Source organism: Eleutherodactylus coqui, chromosome 9 (assembly GCF_035609145.1).
Source record: "Eleutherodactylus coqui strain aEleCoq1 chromosome 9, aEleCoq1.hap1, whole genome shotgun sequence".
NCBI lineage: Eukaryota > Metazoa > Chordata > Amphibia > Anura > Eleutherodactylidae > Eleutherodactylus > Eleutherodactylus coqui.
In genome coordinates, this window is record NC_089845.1 from 148,468,125 (window position 1) to 148,494,610 (window position 26,486).

The window sequence follows — 26,486 nt, forward strand, 5'->3', positions numbered from 1 at the left end:
ACAGCAGGACTATAAGATCCCAGGGACACTCACATGTACTGTCCGCGGACAGGATATAGATCCCCAACACACAGCGGGACTATAAGATCCCCGGGACATTCACATGTACTGTCCGCGGACAGGATATGGATCCCTAACACACAGCGGGACTATAAGATCCCGGGGACATTCACGTGTTCCACGTCCAATGTTGTGTACCTGATCATGTGCAGTAAATGTCCTGTTGGGGGTCTTTATGTCAGAGAAACAGGGCAAAGACTAAAAGCGAGGATGAGATCTCATCGCCACACGATTAAACACAGAAAGAGAGCATTGCCTGTGGCCGAGCACTTCTCTAACCGTGGACATGACAGAGGAGATATGAGAGTTTTGATATTGAAGGGTGGTTTCAAGTTGCAAAACCACAGAAGAATTTGGGAATATAAATTGATAACCTTTGACACGCTGAATACTGGGTTAAACTATACCCCAGGATTTATGCGTGAATGGGAAGTGTGAGATATTTATAGCACAGATAAGACTGCTGGCCTGGTGAAAACCCCCATCAACAGTAATTGTGGGACCATAAACTTTAATTCACTAATCAGTGTCTAGTTAAAAATGTTTGCGTACTTCTTGTAGTATTTCTGGCCTTACGACCCCCCCCCCCCAACAGTAATTCAGGGACCATAAACTTATAATCCCTTATCAGTGTCTAGTTAAAAATGTTTGTGTACCTCTTGCAGCATTTCCGGCCTGGTGACCCCCCCCAACAGTAATTGTGGGACCATAAACTTTAATTCACTAATCAGTGTCTAGTTAAAAATGTTTGTGTACTTCTTGTAGTATTTCTGGCCTTACGACCCCCCCCCCCCCCCAACAGTAATTCAGGGACCATAAATTTATAATCCCTTATCAGTGTCTAGTTAAAAATGTTTGTGTACCTCTTGCAGCATTTCTGGCCATACCCCCCCCCCCCCAACAGTAATTTAGGGACCATAAAACCTTCACTCCCTTATCAGTGCCTAGACAAAAGAAAGTTAGTTTTCTGTTGCAGAATTCCTTTTAAGTGAAAACCAATCCCATCCATGTCTGTGCCTTGTCATAAGTATGTATGTTATAAGTGTGTGCAAATATTCATGCCTCTTCAGATATATTACATTTTAGCCTGACGACGAACCCTGCGTTGGTTCGCAAGCTCACTATGACATCATGTATTTTTGTTAGCCACTAAAAGGTATCGTATCTACAAGATTATGTGGTTTCTCTTGCTGGGAACAATCACATTTTGCTCTACTGGCTAACACGGTACCAAACCTTTGTTTTCATTATTCTGGATGGAGAGAACCTCTCTGATGTTTAGCAGACATCTATGGCCTCCTTAAAGGGGTTTTATCTTACTGATGATGACAAGGAAAGGTCACAAGTAGCAGATTGGCGGTGATTCGCCACTTGAGATTCCCGCCGATCAGCCGCTTGTTCAGTCCGCTGCCCGTGAAGTCAATGTGGGTGAAACCGCCTATTACACTTCCGGCCCTAACTACTGATATGGGACATCTCGATCCCGTTCTTGATTTATTGCTTTACAGAAATGTGAATTTTTAACCCTTTATAGGATAACTGCGCACTACGCTGTGTGACTTCTGCTTCTATTCTACATGACTAAGGCCGGGCTCACATGGGCGGATTCCAATTGCAGAATCCATAGCAAAACGCATGCATTGTAAAGTATGTAAAAAATGATAAATTGTTTTTTCGCTCCCACTCACGGATATGAATTGCGTATTCCTTGACCGGAGGAATAATCGCAGCTGCTCTATTTTGCTATGGATTCCGCGTGGGCGGCCTCTATTGAAGCCAGTGGAGGCTGTCTGACCTGCAGCCCATATGCAATTAACACTGTGTATGGTCCACGGGTAGCCGCGTCATCGCTAAGCAATGACGCGGGAAATACAAAAACTTAAAAAAACAAAAACTGTACCACGCACGATCAACGGCAAGCCACCGCGGTCATCGGCAATACAGGAAACTTCCGGTACGCAGGGTCGCCGGCCAGGCTCACATAAATAAATGTTCCCCATTTTTTTAACTCCATCTGCTGCATCGTTTCCTGTATCTGCGTTGTGATACCACCACCTGCGACACCATCATACATGGCACAAAAGTAAGCAAAGAGGAGCTGTCGCCCTGCTGTGCAGCACCCCATGGTGCCTACGTGGCCAGTGTGGGTGAATGCAATGGCAGTCCAATAGTGTGCCCTTCTTTCTGCTTTTGCTTCTGGCCTCCACCCGTTACCATCTTTTTCATGTTAACAACATGGCATCATACATGAAAAAACAAACATTGTGCATTGTATTTCACCCCCCTGCTGAAATGTACTACTTTACAGATGTGGGACCCGGCTGTGAATGTGAGCTTTGGGGGGGGGATTATGGGAAATTTCCATCTTCTTTTAAAAGTTTTTCACTAACAAACCACTACAAAATTCCCCAAAATATACATGAGGGGCCTATAGGGTTGTATACGTCAGTGATGAATGAATGTATTGGGTATATGATGTGGACGGCAAAATGCAGTTTGCAACCAGGTAGATGCTTGCTAAACATATTCATGTAGACAGAGGCGTAACTTGAAGCTCCCGGGCCCCGATGCAAAACCTGTAATAGGGCCCACAACTATAATGCTTTATTCATAGTACTGGGCTCCCTATATGGAGAAGAGAGGCCTTATGGGCCCCCTAAGGCTCCTGGGTCCGGGTGCAACCGCATCCCCTGCATCCTCTATAGTTACGCCCCAGCATGTAGGTTGATCCAAAGGTGGGGAACTATGGAGTCAAAAGGGACAAAGGGAATAAGGTGAAAAATCAGGTCACTTGGGACGTATGAACATGTGGCAATGCAGACAGTATTCTGTACTATTTTGGAAACCCTTGAGTTGCACTTGGCAGAGGAGCGAACTATAAACCCCCCTACACCCTATAACAAGCCATGTATGGTCACACTGCGCGGGTGGAACTCGTGTCTCATTCTGCTGGATATTAGGCCCACAAGAAGAGTTCATTGTTTATAGAATTCAAGTTCCCGGACAGAAGTCCGTGCGGACGGACGCCTCCTGCATGTTATCTGTTCTGCACTTTGAGGCACGACATATTCCAGGGGAGACGACTAATGCTTCAATGGTCCAGCTGTGGTATAGAAGTGCTGCAGCATACATAAATACTTGTGATTATCGAATAGGCTAGACTGAAAAGAACAATGACCTGAGCCGAAAAAAACCCCACGCTGAACGATTTCCATATTTAATGAAGACAAAGCATCTTTGTATACATATATACAGAGGAAGCAAACATTAACTTGACACTTAATCCTGTTAAATGCACAGTTTCAGCAACTTTTAACTTGACATTTTCAATGGTTTTTGTTTTGCTAAGTGTCACGTTACATTTTGGTGGTCTGTACCATTGGGTCACACAGGGCGGATTTGTTGCGGTTTGGCTGCGGTTTATCCGTTGCGGTTTTGACGAAGAAGAACTGCTTCTGCGGCAAAACCGCTTCAAAGGTTAATTTGGGCTTGCGGATTTTGCTGCGGATTTTCGTGCGGAAAAATCCGCAAGCGTTTTTTTCCGCAGCGCTTTTTTACTTTTGTCGCGTATTTGGTGCGGTTTTGGCTGCGTCCATAGAGTCTATGGACAAAAAAGCGCTGCGGAAACGACCAAAGAATGAAAATGCTGCATCTTTTAAAACCGCGCCACAGTTGCATTTCCGCACTGCGGCTGTGCGGAAAAAATCCGACCTGTGAGAACAGCTTTTTGGCAAATCTCATTTGTGCTGCATTGCACTGCAAACGCAGCGGTTTTGCCGCAGTGTGGATATGCAACGGCAATCCGCGGCAAAACCGTGGCAAATCCGCCCTGTGTGACCCCAGCCTTAAAGGGCTCCGTCATCAAATGGGTTGTCTGGAAGTTTAAAGGGGTTGTCTGGTTAAAAATTAAGGTTTTAAAATTAGAGTCACATCAGTTCTAACAATAAAACAAAAGGGTACTTACCCTCCTTAGCTCGTCTGCCAATAAGAGGTTGCAATGTCACTGCCCGTTCTCCTGGCATGAGTGCTCACAACCTGGGCACCATAATGCCGGGAGGTTTGAACGGTGATGCTGCGGCCTCTGATTGGCAGGAGATGATCACCTGACGTCCTCTGTCAATAGAAACCGGGTGAAATGTGGGACCTCAGTGCTGGGGCTGAGGACGAGTAAGCCCCCACTTGTTTTATTATTTCAACTGATCTGTCTCTAATTTTGAAACCTAAACTTCTAACTAATCGACCTCTTTAATACTGATTGGACTCCCAACGCCCCCACCAACCAGCTGAGTGAAAGTCACCCCGACTGTAGCTTACTGCATTTCCATTCCCTTCAAGTGAATCCCATCACCGCTATAAAATGTACAGCTGTGCCTGGTAAACAATGAAGAGGCCATGGCATTTATTAGAGCGCCTTGCCTCTTCGATCAGCTGATCAGTGTGTGTGTGTGTGTGTGTGGGGGGGTGTCTGCAGTTGGATCCACACCGATCTGCTATTGATGTCCTATCCTATCCTTAAATTCCTTGTAAGCCCCTTTGATATATAATAAACAGTCCACAACAACAGCTGCTCATATTTGTCTCATTTAGTTATTGTTCCGTTATATATGAACAATGATGATTGATGAGGATGAAGCATGTTAATGAGTATGTGATACTCAATAGAACTTTTAAGAAATGGGATATCTAGTAGATGCCCTAATGACAGCTAGTCAATGGGCACTATTACTCCACTGTGTAGCCCTCTAAACTCTCAATAATCAGGGCAGCTATAAGAGCACATATGCTGTACATGAATCAGAAAGTCCTTCCAGGCTGACTGCACATGGCGAGCTTCAATGCACCTTCACTCAAAAAGGAAACAAAGATAAAGAAGTATTCTAGGGGGAACTAAAGACCCATTTACATGCAACGATTATCGCTCAAAATTTGTTAAATGATGGCTTTTGAGCGATAATAGTTGTGTGTAAATGCTACCACTGCGCACTTTTCGTTTGAACGATGATTTTTAATTGAGCGTGAAAACCATTGTTCAGAGCTCAAGCTTGGAGCAGGAGATAACATTGTATTCTCTGTGCAGCGCACAAGCTGTTATCTACACGGGAGCTAGAGATTATATTGTTTTCTCTTAGCAGCCCATGGCTGAACAATGGAGCTAATTACAGAGCTCAGACCTCCTGCTGAGTTCTGCAACAGCTCCTGGAGGCTCAAATGAAGCTGATAAAGTACTAATAGGCATTAGTACTAGAGATGAGCGAGTATACTCATTTCGAGTAATTACTCGATTGAGCACCGCGATTTTCGAGTACTTCCGTACTCGGGTGAAAAGATTCGGGGGCGCCGGGGGGAGGCGTGGCGGCGCGGGGGGTAGCAGCGGGGAACAGGGGGGAGCCCTCTATCTCTCCCTCTCCCCGCTGCAACCCCCCACTCAACCACGGCGCCCCCTGAATCTTTTCGCCCGAGTACGGAAGTACTCGAAAATTGCGGTGCTCGGGCGAAAAAGGGGCGTGGCCGAGTAGGTTCGCTCATCTCTAATTAGTACCCATTAGTACTTTATGCAAAATGATTGCTCAAAACTGTCATTCTCCTTATCTTTTGAACGAATTTGGAGCAATCATCTTTGCGTGTAAATGGGGCTTAAGTTATATGCAAACACTGCATTTTTAATTACTTTAAATTTTATTATTGTTACATTTACTATACTGTACTTTCTTAGGATGCTTCTGCACAGGAAACCTGCCGAGAATTTAAGCCCCATCGCTCACTGGAGGCGGAGCGTGTTTAGGATCTTTTTCGGCTGCCTGCCTCCATTCAAAGTAAACAGGCAGTTGTACATAGATGAACAACTGCCTGTTTACACGGACCAACAGTCACTTGGTTTTTGGGTGAGCTAAAAACCAAGCGCTTCTGACAATTGAGAGATCCTCGCTCACCGACCCTGTCGAATCCCGTGTTTATAGTTGCCTGTAATTGTTCTATTGCGCAATTACTTGGGCGACTGTTGGCCAATGTAAAAATACCCTTACTGAACATGTTGAACAAATTGTGTGAGCCCACCTGTCAGGACAGGGCAACTTCATGCAAATGGGTCATTACGTTAACACTACTCTCTCTCTCTTTTTGGCCCAGACCTGCCATTAAAGTTATCAACCTGAGTACATTTTGTAGGCCATTTCCATGCATCCTAACAGGAATGTCACAGATACATCACAATCCACCCTCCATCAGAGAATCCCCTAATACTGTGCTAAATACAGTACATAGTAGATGTCCAATAAATGACTTTCCATTCTTCATAAATAGGCTGCATATGGCACACACCCTTTTATGGCTTGAAGCACACTGATAAACTTGCCCAACACGGCCGTCAGCTCAGTTAATAAATGACTGAACCGCAGCAGAAAGTTCCTGAACTGGTAAACCAAAGAGATCTTAAAGTGAACTTTGAATTCCGCAGCAGAGTTATTCTTTTCTTTTGCAGAGATTTAGTGTAAGCACCATGGATAGAGGCATAACTGCTGCAATGCCTTATGGTGATACGATAAACATACAGACTTCAGAGAATAGGCATATTTATCAATCAGCTGTAACTATTGTAAAAGTGGCTGTAAACATAAGTAAAGCCCCATTTACATGCAATGATTATCGTTCACAATTAGCTCAAACGATGTCTTTTGAGTGATAATCGTTGCATGTAAATGTTACCATCGTTTGATTTTCGTCCAAACGATGATTTTTAGTTGAGTTTAAAATCCATCGTTGGGCCGCAAAGCTGCTGGCAGGGACCGCACACTGTGATTCTCCACAGGAGCGCTGATAAAACATTGTATTCAGCTGCAGTCCTGCAAAACAAAGGGGCTGTATGCAGACAACAGACCATCTGCTGTTCTTTGCATACACCTTAGGGAGTCTCATTTACATGCAAAAGAAGGTAATAAGCTGGTAATTAGTGCCCTTTAGCAGCTTATGCAAAATGATCACTCAAACTGTCAATCACCCTATCTTTTAAACAAATTTTGAGCGATTACCTTTGCGTGTAAATGGGGCTTTGGAGTCTCTTCACATTTGGCATATGCGCTAGCAAAGTTCCCGTCAGATGTTGAATGTAACCATAGGTCACTATTCACCCACCTGTGGCTAAAAGAGCCTCCTATTGGCCTATGTTGGGGACGAATGTCGCACCATACATGGAAAAGTACAGCAGGCTTGGTCACCATAAAAAATGTACATTATGAGGTATACATCTTTTGGCATTGTGGTCAATGAATGATGAATGCTACCGTAGGTCTGTATGTAGGAAGTATATGTTGTGGAATATTCCAGTTGCATACCTCTGATATATATCCCGAACGAAAGTGAACAGAGCCTTAAAGGGGTTTTCTGGATAGGTCATGAATATTTGATCAGTGGGCGTCTGCCTCTTGATGACCTCCGATGATCAGCTGAATGAAGAGTCCATGGCCTCTTCTCAGTCCTGTGACATTACATTCATTGCTCACATGGCCTGAAAATGAATAGGATTGAGCTGCAATACTAGGCATAGTGACTAAACACTGAACAATCACTGCAGTAGAACAGCCGGCATGTGACATCCTGTGATCAGTAACGGGGTACCATGTAATGGCCACATCACAATCGGTTCTCAGATAAAGTGCTGACCTCTTCTCTGCAGAAGCTAACATGTGGCAGTCATAGGTAAGTGTGTTGACTTGAGTGACTTTGATGGTAGACAAATTGTTGGTGCCCAGGTATGTGGTGCCAGTATATATGAAACAGATGTAGTTGTTGGCTGTTCCCAAACCACAATATCAAGAGTGTACCAAGACTGGTTGAACCATGGACAGACATCAGAAGAAGATCACACAGCGGCAGGCCACGTACAGTTGATCCTAGAAGCAAGTGTCAGGTGAAACATTTGGTATCTTGACAAACGTGCCACAGTGGATCAAGTGACCCAGCAGTACAACAGCAGGGAAGTTAGACATATTTCCACAATGACCATGTGGCATACTTTGCATCAACTTGGGTTTAGTAGGCTAAGACCGACGAGGGTGCCCCCTAATGACCCTGTGTGATCGCCAAAATCACCTCAAATGGACCTAGGAAAGACATCAATGGACCTTCGACACATGGCAGAAGGTTGTCTGGAGTGACGAGTCCTGTTTTTTGCTGAACTTTATAGATGGCCAGGTCCACATCTGGCATAAACAGAATGAAGCTGTATCCCATGGGTGCACCGCTGAGGTTCAACAGGCCAGTGGTAGCAGTGTCATGGTCTGGGGAGCGTTTACCTGGCATGGCCTAGGATCATTGGTCATCATGCCACAATACTGGAATGGTGAACATTTCAGGGACCTATTAGCTGACCAACTGCACCCATTTTTTCAGGAACTCTTTCCCGACCACAGTGCCAACTTTCAACAGGACAACGTTCTATGCCATCAACCTCAGATCACTAGGAAGTGGTTGGAGGAACACGACAATGAATTCACTACACTGCCTTGGCCCTCAAACTCACCAGACTACAACCCCATTGAACATGTTTGACATGTACATTTTCTCCTTTAAGGGAGAAGGTCCTCCCAGAAATGCATGCTGGATATCCCAGATCTGGACTCTGGGGAAAGTGGGGATATCCGAGTTGGCTTTGGCCCTCCTCTGGCCAGTGTGAGGGATTAATTGATTCAAGTTACATTAATATACAGAATTTACTATACCCCATCTCACTTACATGCTAGGAGTTTGGTCCCCTCAGCAAATTGCCCACGATGCTTATCAAATATAGACACTGTTATGCATATGGTTGGGGTGTGTAACATCCTGAAGGACTACTTGCGAGATGTTCTTGCATTTATTGAGTCTCATTTAGGGACACCATAAATCGTGCATCCCAAGGTTTGCCTTTTTGGGGTTGTGGATGACATCCCGGGGAACATTGCAGTCTGCACCCAATAAAAACTTTTGGTTTTCAATGCAAAAAAAGCAATTTGACTTAATTGGAAGCATCCTAAAAAGGCCAACTAGGGCTGCCTGGTTGCAGGCTGTCATTGGCTTGGCAGCCATGTATAAGTTAACATATCTGGCTCATGGCTGCCCTGACAAATTTGTTAAAATTTGGGAGTTGTTGGACAAATTACCTGCGACTATGTTAGGGATGGCTGCTTAACTAGCTCTCCTTTGCTTTGATGTGTAGGATGTGTGAACCCAAGTGAAATGAATGGGTTCTATTTTCTGAATTATGCATGCGCAAATTGTACGTCCGTTAATCCGCCCTTTTGAATCCGCCCTTAATAAACATGCCTTTAAAAAAAAAAACCAAAAAAACATGTTTGGGATATGCTGGAAAGGGCTGTGAGATCTGCTCCCACATACCCCCAAAATGTGCACCAAGTGACGGAGCTGCTGCAGCGGGTATGGGTTGAGTCGAGTATTGAGGATGTTCACCGCCTTGTGGAATCTGTTACCCGGAGTCTGAAAGTCGTGATCACCCATAAAGATGGACCAACCGGTTATTGAGAGGGTGTTCCTAATGCAGTGATCGTTCAGTGTACAATGTATGGCGCTATGCCCGGTATGGGGTGAAGTGTCAGCAGTGCTCCCCCGAGTGCCGCTGTGACTTCAATCAGCGGAACCCCATCGATCTTACTATTATATCAACTGAGGATAGGACATCAATAGTTTAGTTCCAGACAACCCTTTTAACAAGTCTATTCACTCTAGTAGATTTCATGCCAGGAATGACCCCCAATTGACACTTTCACATCAATCAGGGTTCATTCAGCTTTATTTACATGGAGCGGTGAGCACTACTCTACGTGCCTGAACAACTGTTGGCGCGATCATTCGGGCACATACAGTTCCATTGTTGTTGGCACCAACAGGGTGATGTGCTGCCGACAACAGATGATTTTTGGTACTGCATAAAGCATGTGATCGCCTAACAACATGCATTCGCTCACTGCTGGGTGATCAGCAACACCTTCACCTTCGACTGCTGAGACCTCTGGTAATAGAAGCAACACTTGAGCCCAAAGACCATTCTGTACCAACTAGATCTAATAAAATAAAGAAATCCTGTTATTTGTATAGCGCCAACTTATTCCTCAGCGCTTTCAGGTAATTAATTTTATTACCCCCCCACCAAGTTGGGTCCTTATTTTACTGACCTCAGAAGGATGGAAGGCTGAGTCAACCTTGAGCCAGCTACCTAAACCAAACGGGGATTGAACTCGCAACCTTCAGGTCGTGAGCGAGAGCTTAGGACTGCATTTCTGCTGCCTTGATATGATGTGTTTGCTGCGACTAGCCATAGGTATGCTTTCCAAACAGTTGACTGGATTAGTGAGTAGTTTGTCATGAGGTATAAGAAATGTCAGTGACGTTAGGGATGAAATGGGACATCCTATTGAATTTTATGTCGGATAAGAATCACCGGCAGACGGGTCTGGTTCTTGTAAGTGCAGGATGTTTGCTCTCCATCTAAGTGACCCAAGAGGATTCCCTCACATGAGTGCTGCGTACAGAGAAGAATTAAACCCTCCATTAGCCACACTTTACAATCAGATGCCTCATGGAGCAAAATAGATTAGATTTCAAGCCATGGAGGAAAATAAGCGGCACACAGAGAATTGTGCTGATTAGCAGAGAGCCCGCAGTGATTCATGGGTCACACGAGAGATGGGAAGCTTTGGGAGTTGATGAAGTAGCAGAAGAGCTTGAACTCTCCATCGGATTGATGACGTGTATTTCTATGGCACATGTGAAGGAAGTGGTGCAAATTTTATTTCACGTTTTACATAAATTATATATAAATGTGTTAGTCCGGGGCGGCAACCCTCATGAAAAGCCATGGCACCTTTTTTGGGAAAGGGGCAGATGGCAGCGCAGACCACTGAAAGTTGGAAAATATTTGAGCAAACAAGCTTTGCACAAAAGTTGGTGACTTTTTTACACCAGAAACTGGTATAAAATATTTTAGGATTGTCCCCCACGAATTTTGTTGCAGAGGGTAATACAGACAGAATAGACAGCTATGCTGTGGATTTGAGCATCTGCAGTGTGTCTAGAATCCACTGTGTATTTATACGCTGTATGTAAACAGGGCTTCTGTAATAGAGTAGAATACAAGGATTTGAGGTTTAAACAAGTTTGCATACAGCACAAAAATCTGCAGTCCATGCACGTTGGAGATTTTCAAATCCGCTGCATGTCCTATGTTGCTTTTGCCATTGAAAATTTCCAGAACGTACTCTGCGGATTTTCAGCTGCGGACAAGTCACAGCTATTCACACCCCTGTGGACATAGCCTTCACCTCCTAAGAGTTATACCTGAGCTGTATTCGGGCTTGAATATAAAACAGTTTTGACAGGTACATAGTTGCACAAATGGCCATGTGCTTTTGCCCTTAAAACAACACCAGAATCACAGCTCTAGCTGCGTTCTATCCAGAGCTGCAGCTGATTGTAGTGACAGCTGAATTTGCTGAACCAGCAGCGTGCAGGAGGAGAAGAAGGGAGCCATCAAAATGGAACAGACAGCAGGGAGAGGAGAAGATCTGGGATTCTCCTGTCTGTTCCATCCCAGGTGTGGAGTAATATACACTTTTGCTCATGTAAGCACCACCCCTTATTAATCAGAGAGCATACTTGCTTTATGATGGTCAGATACTGTATGGTGTAAAAATAAATCCCAAAAGGCAATGACAAAATTGCTGTTTTCCCCATTCCCCCCTAAAAATAATTATAAGTTAACATAGTAACATAACATGTGAGGCCGAAAATAGACATACATCTATCCAGTTCAGCTTATTACCCCCCAGTGTTGACAATGAGGTCAAAGCCAATTTTCCCCATTTAAGGGCGCCCACCCACTGGCGATTTTTTTCCCTGCGAAATTCGCAGCATTTTTTTCTCTGCAGGGGTCTATGGGACTTGTAATGTTAAAATCGCGATCGCGCAAAATCGCGATTTTAACATTACAAGTCCCATAGACCACTGCAGAGAACAAAATGCTGCGAATTTCGCAGGGAAAAAAAATCGCCAGTGGGTGGGCGCCCTAAGGGGAAAAAAAAAATTGTTCCTGAAGTCAATCTGGCAATCCGAGTAACCCCCAGCTCACCGACTCATCTGAAGTTATTAATGATTATAACTAGAGATGAGCGAGTGTACTCGCTAAGGCAAACTACTTGAGCGAGTAGTGTCTTATGCGAGTACCTGCCCGCTCGTCTCAAAAGATCCGGGTGCCGGCGGGAAAGAGCAGGGAGGAACGGGGGGGGGGAGAGATCTCTCTCACTCTCTCCCCCCCACAACTCACCGTTCTCCCCCGCCGGCACCCGAATCTTTAGAGACGAGCGGGCAGGTACTCGCATAAGCCACTACTCGCTTGAGTAGTTTGCCTTAGCGAGTATGCTCGTTCATCTCTAATTATAACCCATAATACTGTACTGTATCACTCAAGAAAAGCGTGCAGGCCCCTCTTGAACGCTTATCGAATTTGCCATCACCACGTCCTCAGGCAGAGAGTTCCATAGTCTCACTGCTCTTACAGTAAAGAACCCCCTTCTTTAACTTTGTATTCAAAAATATTTATGTCCCACAAAATTCAAGGTCTCATACGGCTGCACTGTAATAAAAGTAAAGAAAGTTATGATCGCTGTATGCAGAAGACGAAGAAGTTTCATAACATCCCACCGGTGATACAGATCCTGGAAGATATAAACTGTTCTATACTCCTGGGGAATTGCCATGATTTGGGTAGTGGAGACATGCCACAAAGGTGGTGAGAATCTGCTTTATGTTTCATCGCAATAGAAGCTCCAGAACAGATTATGGTATAACTCTTTTGACTACTGGCCAAAACATATATCATTTCAGAAGTCTGTGTCTTAGAGTAAGCAATTTGCATGTTCCATTTCAGGATAGGTTGGAGTCTCATCAGCCGGACCCTCACTGACAACAGTTAGGCCCAATGTCTATGGGTGGATTGTAATTATAAAACCTGCGCGAGTCTCCTGCACGGGAGATCCGCAGCCCTAGGCGCCCATAGAGATGCATTAGTGTCCGCAAAACAATTTAGAGCATGCGGATGTGATTTTTTTTCTTCCTGATGTGCGGATCGCATGCGAGAGAAGACCTCGCTGCATGCTCCATTTTTCTGTAGATCCCGTGGGATGGCTTCCAATGAAGTCAATGGAAGCCATCCGATCTGTGGGACAGCCAGAGTTAAGACTGTGGACGTGCCGCAGATCTACGGGAAAGCAGGAGATGTAAAAAGAAAAAATTGCACTGTGCATGCGTCCGGTGTGCCAAAGGCATCCGCCATGCTGAAGGAAGAAGAGACCCGTGCTGGATCTGGCCAGGTGAGAAAATGTATTTTACTGTCCATGTCCGCAGACACGGATGGATTCCGCTGCGGGATTCAGCAGATGGAATCCGTGTGTGCAAGTGAACATTGGGCCTAATGATTGCTGATTAGAGATGAGCGAGCGTACTCGGATAAGCACTACTCGCTCGAGTAATTGGCTTTATCCGAGTATCGCTGTGCTCGTCCCTGAAGATTCGGGTGCCGGCACGGAGCGGGGAGCTGCAGGGGAGAGCGGGGAGGAACGGAGGGGAGATCTTTCTCTCCCTCTCTCCCGCCCGCTCTCCCCTGCGACTCACCTGTCAGCCGCAGCGGCACCCGAATCTTCAGACCCGAGCACAGCGATACTCGGATAAAGCACATTACTCGAGCGAGTAGTGCTTATTCGAGTACGCTCGCTCATCTCTATTGCTGATATGATGGTAATGTGACAAAACAATAAGTACCTACCTTTACTTCTGCAATCATCTGTTCAGCTTCTTCCGCCAGTCTTGGATGGTTGCTCGTGGCTTTTCGGGCCTTATTCTTTGTGCAGTTTTGTTAAGTAAATTGATTTACTGTTGGCCAATACAAACGGATTTCTCCATCTATATTAAATTTATGAGCATGTGCCTCTTTAACCCTTTCCAATCCACTGTCTGACGTCTGAAGACATTCTGATTGAAGGCTGTACAGCTTTGATGTCAGAAGACGTCCGGCAGGATACTCTTACTGTATATTACTGGCTGCTCTGTTGTCGGGGGGCCCACTCCAGCATGTCTCATACCGCAGTACTGGCTCTAGCCAGCAGATGGCGCCATTGTATAAATGGCAGAAAGAGAAAGCCCCCTAGGAAATCCTGAATCAAAAATTGGATTGCAAAGGGTTAAAGAAAACATCTTAGACTTTATATACTACATATATTGCACATTTTGTCTTGTATTTTAACAGAAATCAGCAACAGAGGCTAAGAATGGGACCTCCAAGATCCTCACTAATCTCAACTCTCAAGGCACTCAACCCCCTCAAGACTTTCCACCATTCAAACCACTATAGAGCCATGGTAACGTTCTTTAATCTTTCCCTTTATAACATCCACTGCATGTACCCTATTAACTCTTTCACTACTCAAACATCTAATTCTGACCTCAAGTTTACAAACTATCTCTGATCATTTATGGGATTTCTTAGACTGATAACTAAAATACGAGCTGGAAAAAAAAAAAGGATTTTTATGTACTTACAAATCCGCTCTTTCCTCACTGGAAAGGGTATCCAAAATGGACCCTCCCTACAAGAGCCTACATATTTATGTAAGATTTATTCCATCACAAGGGGTAGACATACTTTCCACCCCATTTTCTCAGGTGCACAACATGATCAAACATTCTCCCATATCTCAAGCGGTAGCTTAGCCCCACCCACGTACCGCCCCTTGTCCATAGCCATCAATGGGAGGAGGTGGGGCGGCGCTTAGCTGCACCCACCCCCATCCATTGGACAGAACGAGCGGGGAGGAGAAGAGAGGTGAGCCTGCACTGGGAGGAAGGGGGGGGGGGAATAGAGTGAGGGAGATTAGCAGCCATGCTAAATTCCCTTCCACCTACGGCCACTGCTATGGGCTCCCATAGGAGCCCATGCAGCGGCGACGTATTTCGGCCCAAAAGATAGTTCCAGGACTATCTTTTGGGTCCAAAGTAAAAACACCAGGCGCTATATTGGCCTTGCCGGGCGCTTTTACGTCTCGGTAATACGCCCATGTGATCTGATGCATTGGAATCCAATGCATCAGATCACAGCGCATATCAGCCGTCCGTGATAAAGGCTGGCCGATATGCGCTTATGTGAAAGAAGCCTAAGGAAGAGTGGAGGGGGATAATGACCTCACGTGATCTAGACTCTATGCTTCTCAATCGAAGTTTGGTTCAGTTTTAAAGTGCACAAATCCAGGTGCCCCATGTATATTCTTTTTCCTTTATAGTTGCCATATGATTACTATATGTGCCTTTTAACATTGATGTCCCTAGTGTACATTTACTACCTCTTGTATATATCATATTGTCTGCACCATGTGTTTAAAATACTAGACCAATCTGTTTCACCCCCTACATTGGGGCAACTATGTTTAAAGCTATACACTGTGGAGAAAGAGAAAGATTTAGCTTTATTGGATAAATGGCCAAAACAATTGAAACTGCAGTATAATGTTTTCAAATGTAAAACAATGCATTATGGTAGAAGAAATCTTCGGAACAAGTATTAAATTAGCTGTTCTGTGTAATCCAGGACTTCAGAAGAGAGGGATTTAGGGGTTCTGATTTCTGACTGCCTCAAAATGAGTCCACAGTGCGGTCAGGCAGCAGAGAAAGCAAGAAGGACGCTTGGCTACATGGCTAGGGGTATAACCAGTAGAAAGAGGGAGATTGTGATCCCGCTGTATAGAGCTCTGGTGAGACCAGATCTGGAAACCTCATCTTCAGAAAGACATTGATTAGAACAAGTCCAAAGAGGACTACAAAAATATTGGAAGGTCTCAAGAACAAAATGTATCAGGAAAGACTTAAATACCTTAATTTGTATAGCCTGGAGCAAAGAAGGGAGAGGGAGGGGACATGTTCGAAACATCTAAATATGTTGAAGGTGTAAATAAGCTTCAAGAAGCAAGTGCTTTTATTGGGAAGTTAAACACTAGAACAAGGGGGGGCACAATCTGAGGTTACCGGAGTTGGGGGATGAAATCAGGAGCAACGTTGGGAAAACTGAAAGAGTTGTAAATACTTGGAACAAACTTCCAGCAGATGTGGGTGGAAAATTAACACTGCTGCCTGGGATAGGCATAGAGCCATCCGACTTCCACGGGCACATTACACATACAGAGCCCTTTCTCTCTGCCGGCAGAGACCATGTGTGGGCTGAGTATGCACTGCGCATGTCTGGGAATCTGACATCATGGACATGTGATTTTTTTTTTTTGTCTGGTATTGAAACCCTGCCCTCTCACAATGCCTGTGTAGGGGCAGCATTTCGATACGCAGCCCATAGAAGGGCCCCGCAGAGGATTAGAGCATGCTGCGATTTATTTACCTTGCGTATGTAAATGCAGTCCATCCACTTTCATTGTCTCCATTCACGGAGTATCACGTGTGCATGCAACGAATGCATGGTGAAAAACCGCCCGTGGACATGAGCCCTAAGAGAGAGATAAGCAGGAAACAATACTAGGGCAACTAGATGGACCATGTGGGCTTTTTCTGCCGTCTGTTTTCTATGTTCCTGCGCTTTTACCCTCTGTATACACCGGAGAATTAGTGCCTTTATTCAAATTCAATAAAAGCATACTGTTTATTATGTTAATTATATTGTTTATTATGTTAATTATATTGTTTATTATGGTAATTATATTGTTTATTAGGCATTAATGGAAATTAATTCCAAATAGAGTTGATTAGAGAACAGCTTATTTTTTAAGTCGAGTTATTATATTACGGCAGGCTGGAGCTATGAAGCTTCTTTGTAGCATTGTGGTGGCTGGAGGTCATAACCTAGTTCAATCCAAGTGTGTAGTGGATCCGCCGGGATGTTGTAACTACGGTCGTTTGCGTGAGATGGAGTTGGGATTTACAGTTAGTCAGCCCAGAAGAAACAATGTGCTATTTTCTTAAGGAAACAACAATAGCGCCACCTGGTGACAAGGAAGGGAAAAGAGAGAGAAAGACTAAAAAGTATCACAAATGAAAACGTTAGAACTTTTTGATTGCAGAACATGTATTTATAACCTTTTGTTTATTGGTTAGCCGGGGCTCACACGGGCGTATGATTACCGCGTATTACATTGTATGCTCGTGTGATACTTGGTAACTTGCAGGCAATCAATCACATTGCCTTATGCAGTTCCGCTCACATTTGTCTGTCGGATTTGCATGATGCGCGAGCACAAAAAATAACGCAGCAGGATCTATTTTGCCGCGTATATACGCGCGATAAAGCCCATTGTTCTCTATTGGCTTCGCAATGCTGTGGGTAATATAAACGAAAAGACCGAACAGGTGGACTGCGCACGGCAGCGTGCACGAAATACACTGTCATCATAGCACAACCTCATCGCCATATGAGACCGGGGTCACGGCTGGCTCCACAGCTGTAAACCGCTGCGTGACCCATGCTGCGATTTATGCTTTTGGCTGTCTGAGCCCAACCGGAGCGCGCTTCCTCTTCAGGCAAAAAAAGAAAATGGATTCTATTCTCTGCATATCGTGTACGCAAATTTCGTGTGCGCAAATACACCCGTGTGACGCCGCCCTAAGCGTGGATTTCTGCAGCAGACTTGCACTGAAAGCTGCTTCGGAACTGCATGTGCTGCATTTTCACTCAATAGGGTTATTCTGTCTGTGGACATTCCAACGTTGATTGCAAGGACCTTGTCAGGGATTGAACCCGCGACCTCCTGGGCTCCAGTACAGAAAAAGTGTCAAATGGAACAAGTCACTATTTTTTTCTAAATAAGGAAGATGGAACATTACTTCTGCAGCGCCACCTATTGGATGGCAGCATTCATGCAAATCAATGTCAGATGCTTTAAAAAACTCCTTAAAACAATAACTTGCATAGAGGGTTGGACATTGATTTGCAGGAATGCTGCCATCCAATAGGTGGCGCAGCAGAGGTATTGTTGTATCTTCCTTATTTGCATATTACCCAGAGGAGCATGCATGGCCTTATAAGCCTCCTCACTCACCTTCTAGGTGCTCTCCGACTCGATTACTGCAACTTGCTACTCATTGGCCTTCCCTGCACCAGACTCGCTCCACTCTGATCCATACTAAACGCAGCAGCTAGGCTCATTTTTCTATCCAGCCATTACTCATATGCCTCTGCACTATGCCAGTCATCGCATTGGCTGCCCATCCACTGCAGAACTAAATTTATACTCCTTACCCTCACTCACAAATCTTTCCATGGCGCCGCGTTCCCATACATCACCTCCCTTCTGTCAGTACACCCCCCAGCCTGCTCACTCCGATCCGCTAACATACTCAGGCTAAACACCCCTGTAATACGAACCTCACATGCTCGCCTACAGGACTTCACCAGAGCAGCACCCATCCTCTGGAATGCTCTACCCCAAGGCATCCGGACAATTCCCGATGCACGAAACTTCAGACGCACCTATGAAACGAACCTCTTCAGAGAAGCATACCAAATCTCCTGACCCAGTCCCCCTGCCCCTCTCTATGCCTCCCCACATCTCCCACCCTGCCTATCACATATGACCTCTACCCCTGCACCTCCTTACTGCCCCACCCCGTTTGCTTTCTAATAACAGATTTCCATATGAAATCCCCTACTGCCTGTGTCCCCCCATGCCTTGCTCGCTCCCCTTGTACCTCCTATATCACCCCCACCCTATTTGTTTCAACCTGATTGTATATCACATAGAATTGTTGTACTGTTTGTATTTCTCCCATGCTTGAAAGTGCTGCAAAATAAATTGACGCTATACAAATTAAGATTATTATTACATGTATACAATGTTCATACTTGTCCTAGGTTCATGCTACCCTACCATGAACTTGGTGAAAGGTTCCCTTTAAACCCACACTATACATTTCCTATGAGTGTTAACAGCCAGGAAAGGCAGGGGCTAGACACCAAACACCGAGCCATAACTATGATCATTGCATCTGTCATCCCATAAATCTGCCTTCCCTTCTCTCTCCCCCCTTTCAATTTTCCACCTATCTGTCCACTATTGTTCACTATACGGGTGCCATTGGCCATGTGGCCAGCCCCACTTCCTAACTCTCAGTGAGTCTCCATGCCACTCCTCTGCGTATGACCTGTACTAGAGAGCACCACTTATAGCGTCATGCGGGCATTGTACCCGACTCATCACACAGCAAAATATCTGTTCTCGGACTACAGCTCCCAGCGGCTCACACGCTACTACTTGGAACTAATAGGCATTAGTACTAGAGATGAGCGAGTATACTCACTAAGGCACATTACTCGAGCGAGTAGTGCCTTAGACGAGTATCTCCTCGCTCGTCTCTAAAGATTCGGGGGCCGGCGGGGAGCGGCGGGGGAGAGCAGGGAGATCTCTCTCTCCCCCCGCTCCCCGCCGCAACTCACCTGTCACCCGCGCTGGTCCCCGAATCTTTAGAGACGAGCGGGGAGATACTCAGCTAAGGCACTACTCGCTCGAGTAATGTGCCTTAGCGAGTATACTCGCTCATCTCTAATTAGTACCAATTAGTAGTTTATGCAAAATAATTGCTCAAAAGCCATCTTTTGAGCGATCATCTTTGCAGTGTAAATGCACCCTTAGGATAAGTGATAAGTTTGATCGGTGTGTGTGTGTGTGTGGGGGGGGGGGTTCCATCACTGGGCCCCCAACGATCACAAAAATGGAAGTCCCATGTTCTCCTCTCCTTTCCACTGCATCCTTTGAAATGCAGAGAATGTTGAATTAAATGGTGGCCAAGCATGTGCGCTGAAGCTCCATTCATTTCAATGGGACTGCTGGGGATAGCAGAGTATAAGCGCTCCGCTATCTCTGGTACTCCCATAGAGGTGAATGGAGCGGCAGCGTGCGTGGTCAACCGCTGATCCATTTAAGTTCCTCCTCATTGTGGAAGGAGGGAATAAAAGACAATTGTGGGAGCACTCCTGTAATGGGTTTATGGGAGCTCTGCTTTTATTCTGTTTACATCTTTTTACACTCAGTGCATTGCGATATATACTGATATACCAGTAACTGTGGCAGGTGGAAAGGATATAAGAAAGAGGTCTCCAGTTCCAGAAGATACACTTGTTTTTGAAGGTTCTTGATGTACTCGGTCTCAATTAATAAACCTGGTTCCATTTTCCTATAATACAAAAAATAAAATCACAAATAGCCGAGTAATCAGAATTCTGACTGATACCGAGTGTTACATTTGGGCTCAAATCATTAATTTAGTGCAAGGCAAAAGTAGAGCCGTGGCCCATAGTAGCTGATAGCATTACTCAGGTCATATTCCAAAGGGGCTCTAAAGGAGAGAGCAGGGATCTGATTGGCTGAGACACAGAATAATTCACAAAGGTGAAGATCAGGACTAGAGATGAGCGAACGTACTCGTTTAGGGCGATTTCGCAATCGAGCAGTGCTATTTTCGAGTAACTGACTACTCGGGCAAAAAGATTCGGGGGGCGCTGGGGGTGAGGGGGTTGCAGAGGAGAGTGGGGGGGGGGGGGGAAGAGAGCTCCCCCCTGTTCCCCACTGCTACCCCCCCGCTCCACCACGCTGCCCCCCGCCCCCCCCCTCTGAATCTTTTCGCCCGAGTAGTCAGTTACTTGAAAAAAGCGATGCTCGATTGCGAAATCGCCCTAAACGAGTACGTTCGCTCATCTCTAATCAGGACTCCTTTTCCTTCACCGGTTTATAGAACTAACCTGGAGGGTTCCAGAGCAGATCGCAGACCTTTAGTAGTCAGGGATTTCCTCAGCGTTTCTGGGGAGAAGAGAGAAATACATGAAATCTAAATGGTCATATTAGACACAATTACACCCCTTCATGGCTGATACAAAGTCATTCTTGTATTTTGCTACATTGTCTCTGGTACACTTTTTATCCACTCCCCTTTTTCCTAGACACATTTCTTAAAAAGTGCCTAAAACACTATATATTTGGTAAGCGGCGGCGGCTTTTTTTCTGCATATTTTGCTATAACTGTATGTAGAGGTGTGGAGCAACTTCATGCAGATGATCTACAGTTATGGCACACGGATGGAAAGTACTCCGCAGCGGTGTCTGCATAACGCTGCTGCAACGGATGGGATAGGAATCTAACAAAATGATGGTTCTCTCTCCAGTGATGGGATCATGGGATGCTGATGGATTGGGACTGCGACTGTAATGACCCAAACTAGAAGGTTATCACGTTCTTTATCCCACAGAGTTAATGCTGTGAACACAGAACTAAAAGACAATGCCAGAATCGCTGTTTCCTGTTCATCTCCACTCCCAAAAAAGGAACAAAAGTGATCAAAAAGTTTTATGTACCTCCAAATGTAGACAATGGAAACTTCAACTCGTCCAGCAAAAAATAAGCCCTCACACGGTCCACCAATGAAAGATATTGTCGGGCCGCAGCCACAGATCTGGCATAAAATCCATGAGGAAATAGATCAACATGCTGCGCTACTTTACAGAGTAACATAGTATGTTAGGCTGAATGAAGACAATGTCCATCCTGTTCAGCTGGTTTCCAATCCCCTTGTTGATCCAGAAGAAGTAAAAAAAAAAACCTCAATGAGTCAGAAGCCAATTTAATCCATTTGGAAAGGGGGGGGGGGGGGAGAGACTCCTTCCTGACTCTATAATACTCCATGGATCAACGTTTAAAACTTCCTACCTGACTCCAAGACCCGGATCAACAACCCCACTGGTCACCTAATGTCTATATCCTGTAATATCACAGCGCTCTTGATAGACATCTAGTCCCTCTTAAACTCCTCTATGGATTTTGCCATCACCACGTCCTCAGGCAAAGAGTTCCACAGTCTCACTACTCTTACAGTAAAGAACCCCCTTCTGTGTTGGTGATGAAACCTGCATTCTTCTAGACGTAGCGGATGTCCTCTTGTTACCGTCGCAGTCCTGGGTATAAACAGATCCTGGGAGAGATCCTTGTATTGTCCCCTCATGTATTTATACATAGTTATTTGGTCGCCCCTTAGCCGTCTTTTTTCCAGGGTAAATAATCCCAGTTTTGGTGCCTCTCTGGGTATTCCAGTCCCTTCATTCCATGTATTAGTTTAGTTGCCCTTCTTTGAACCCCTCCAGCACTGTAACATCTTTCCTGAGCACCGGTGACCAGAACTGTACGCAGTATTCCATGTGAGGCCTGACAAGTGCCTTATATAGTGGGAGGATAATCTTCTCGTCCCTCGCCCCTATACCTCTTTTAATGCACCCCAAGACTTTATTAGCTTCTGCAGCAGCTGACTGGCATTGGTTACTCCAGTTTAGTCTACAATCCACTAGAACCCCCAGGTCTTTTTCCATATCCCTTTTCCATAGCAGTACCCCATTAAGTGTATATTGGTGACATCCGCTTCTCCTGTCCATGTCCATAACCTTACATTTATCAACATTGAGCTTCATTTGCCATTTTTCCCCCCAAGCCCCCGGCTTATCTCGGTCTGTTTGTAGCCGCACATTGTCCTCTGTTGTACTTTACCTGGGAATATGCCGGAAGTCATGACAGAAGCCAGCAGACCCCATGGAAACCATAGGAAAGCAGGCAGTGGACTGTATACCGCTATACTGGGTGTGCAGTGCAGTAGGGCGATCTGCACCCCTCATGCCAAACATCTAAAGGCCAACACCGGAGGCGCCGTCCTCTAACGACCTCACTGGGGATGAATATGAGGCCGCTTTCATATGGGCTACAAAACCGCGCAATTTTGTAGCAATACGACGGTGCTACAAGACGCACGGATGTGAAGCCTGGAGCTGTAAATGCGTTCCTTCACACGAGCGATGCTTTGTAGCCTGCGACATTGCTAGAATACAAAATCCCGGCGTGCCCTATACAACCGCGAGCGGCCATTGTTTCTTCATGACGATATCTGCGCATCTCACAACACACGTAAATCACAAGTGACCGCTGTCCGTGTAAAACCCCTAAGGCTACATGCACACGGGTCAGAATGGCGGGCGCGCTTTGTGCGCTGCGAGATGTACAACCCTCCTGCGAATGTGAGCTCTATTCTTCTGAGCGGACGCTGCGAGGATGGAAGTCACTGCACGTCCGATCCTTTGGCGTTCCCTCAGAACCAATCAGCCATTGTTGTCAGTGAGCTACGCCATTTCTCCAACTCCTGAGTTACAGAAACAGCATACCGCGCGGTTTGGGTAAGTACCGATGACTATGGCTGTTATGGGAACAGTTTGGCGTAAGACGCTCAGCTATTTACGTCCCCCCAGCCACCACATCCAAGGTGGCTGGGGTCGGGGGGGGGGGGGGGGGAGGGGGGAGGGGTCTAACTGCAGGTAGGTGCAGGTCCAGAGGTGGAAGCCAAACCTATCAGACATTTATGGTTTCTTATAACCCAGTGAGGCGTTTAGTGTAACCAGACAGATTCTACTGGGGCCAGTCATAAAACATTGAGGGTGGGGTAACCACAGGCTACCAATCAGGTTGCTGCTAGCATTTCTTCAAGGGGCTATGAGAAATAAGAGCTACAATCTGATTGGTTGCTGTCGTATCCCCGTATCCCCACTGTGATTGATAAGTCATATGTGCGGCGCCTCCTACACTCACCGGCCATTCCTGCTCTCGGTAGCCGCACTCAGCACGAAGAGCACAGACCCGGCCGTCACCATAGCAACATATACAAACGGCTGCAGCGTTGCTGCTAGGCGGAGGCGGCGTTACGGCGGCCATTTTGGATGTGGGCAAAGGAAGCGGGTGGCAGAGCAGCCAGCAGAGCACATGTATAATAGTTAACTCAAGCGCTTTCATGTAGAAGGAATTCACGGAATCACCTCAGTTCGTGCTGCTCGGCGGCCATGTTGTCGGAGCCTGGGACTGCTGGCTCAGCGCCTCTTTGGAGACTTTACTGATGAGCTGAGGAGGATGAAGACGTGCAACTAACTGCCGCTGACAGAATGCACGCACTGTGTGTATATATATATATAGTTTACAATCAGTGCGGCTTTCATTAGGGCTTGTTTTCTTTACATTGATGTTAACCTCTTAGTGACCGAGCATTTTTCCTCTTTCCCTTTTCGTTTTTTTTCCTCCCCCTTCTTAAAAAAAAATCACAACTCCTTTATTTTTCATTGGTACCATATAATGTACTGAAAAACTTAGAAAAAATCCTAAGTGGAGTAAAATGAAAAAAAAAAAAAAAACAACAAAAATGAGATTGTGCCCTCTATTGGGGCGTCTTGTTTCTAATGACCCGATAACGTTATTCTACGGGCCCGTCTGATTGCTGCGATACCAAACTCAGACCTTTTTTTTTTTGCTGTACGACTTGTACTTTTTTTTTCAAAGATATTTAATTTTTTAAAATTATTTCCTGCCGCCATCTGAGCGCAATAACTTTTTATTTTTCCGTCGACGTAGTTGAGCGCGGGCTCGTTTTTTGCGGGACCTTTTTGGAATACCGACGACTTTTTGATTGCTTTTTATTGCATTTTGTTCTTGGAGGGCGGGCGACCAAAAAAAAGCACATTTTTGGTGTTCTTTATTATTTTTTTCTGGACGACGTTCACCGTGCGAGGTTAATAATGCGTTACTTTGATAAATCAGAGTTTGACGGACGCAGCCGTACCAAACATGTATTTTTGTTTTATTATTTAGATTCTTTTATTATAAATATGGCAATATTACCTTTTTTAAAATTTAAATAATCAGCAATCTTTATTGATTTTATTTTTACTTTTTTTTAGCCCCCCTGGAGGACCACAACCAGCGATGCTCTGAACGCTCCTGCAGTATGACGTAATGCTATAGCATACTGCGATCGGACAGGCAGTCTATCAAGTCACCCCACGGGGATGACTTGAGAGGCATACTGCTAAGACAGCCCTGGGCCTTTTAGAAGGACCGCCGGCTGCCATGACACCTGCACGGCTCCCCCGATCTCATCAGAATTGTCTGGCATCTAAAGTGTTAACAGCTCCGATGAGCTGCGTGGCTTATCGGGGCTCTTGCCGCCGGGTAGAACCTGTTCTATTTTCCTGTGTATACGTGCATCAAGGCTCCCATGGAAGTCTCTCTGCGCAATTCTGTAAATAATAGAACACATCTGCACCACATTGGGATAAATAGCCTTTTACATGGGGGTGTGGGGAGGGAGGTGTCTCATGCGCCTATGAACAGGCCCCGCGTGCACAAAAACATAGAGTACACAGGGGCGCATGCGCTAATACGTTCGCTGTTATGGAGCATATTAGCGCATGAACAGGGTTTTTAGGGGCTGCGAATGCAAACTCCGCGCTAGAGTACGCAAGTTTAAAAAAAACATCAAGATGATAAGCTTTCGCCCCATCTTTTGTCATGCCAGCTCTGTCAGCAGAGACCGCGTACGCGTAGCGGGTCTACTGAATCTCACACATGCCGTCATGCGCAGTGTGACCCTGTCTATTCTTTAACCCCTTCCCGCTCCATGACGTACCGGTACGTCCTGGGGCGTCGGGGTATGTATGAAGAGAGGTTGCGTGGCAACCTCTCTTCATACAGTGCGGGTGTCAGCTGTTTATAACAGCTGACACCCGCGAGCAATAGCCGCTATCGGCCGATCGCGACTATTAACCATTTAAATTGTCAGAATTGACAGCGGCATTTAAATCCCCTGAACGATGTTCGGGGGTCCCGTACGGTCCCCCGCGGTGAGATCGGGGGAGCCGTGCAGGTGTCATGGCAGCCGGGGGCCTAATGAAAGGCCCCAGGGCTGCCTTACCAGACTGCCTATCAAGCCATCCCTGTGGGGTGGCTTGATAGACTGCCTGTTAAATTGCAGTATGACGTAATGCTATAGCATTACGTCATACTGCAGGAGCGATCAAAGCATTGCATGTTAAAGTCCCCCAGGGGAACTTGAATGTAAAGTTTAAAAAAAAAAAAAAAAAACAATAAAGTTTTTTCAATTGTAAAAAAAAAACAAAAGTTATAAAAGTTTAAATCACCCCCCCTTTTGCCATATCTATTATTAAAAAATGTAAATCATAAAATAAAAATATATATTTGGTATCGCCGGGTCCGTAAAAGTCCGATCTATCAAAGTAGCGCATTATTTACCCCGCACGGTGAACGTCGTCAGAAAACAAAACGCCAGAAATGCATTTTTTTAGTTACCCTGTCTCCCAGAAAAAACGCAATAAAAAGCAATCAATTAGTCGTATGTATTCCAAATTGATACTATCGGAAACTTCAGGACATCCCGCAAAAAATGAGCCCCTGCACAACTACGTCGATGGAAAAATAAAAAAGTTATTGCGCACAAAATGACCGCAGAAAATAATTGGAAAAAATTTAATGTCTTTGAAAAAAGAAAAGAGTAGTATAGTAAAAAAAAATCCTATACACGTTTGGTA

General features: G+C 45.4%; 1 protein-coding gene across 2 annotated transcripts in view; it reads right to left on the minus strand.

Moving 5' to 3' along the window:
* LOC136578500 (paramyosin-like) overlaps window positions 1-23,777 on the minus strand; it is a 66,945-nt gene extending 43,168 nt beyond the window's left edge. For both annotated transcript variants that reach the window (XM_066578615.1, XM_066578616.1), the window contains exons 1-4: window positions 23,704-23,777; window positions 20,828-20,885; window positions 20,172-20,262; window positions 13,868-13,945 (exon numbers count right to left, since the gene is read on the minus strand). In XM_066578615.1, coding sequence (XP_066434712.1) covers window positions 13,868-13,945; window positions 20,172-20,262; window positions 20,828-20,885; window positions 23,704-23,710 — 234 coding nt within the window. In that variant the 5' untranslated portion in view covers window positions 23,711-23,777. The remainder of the gene's footprint in view (window positions 1-13,867; window positions 13,946-20,171; window positions 20,263-20,827; window positions 20,886-23,703) is intronic.
* Between the last annotated feature and the right edge of the window lie 2,709 nt (window positions 23,778-26,486).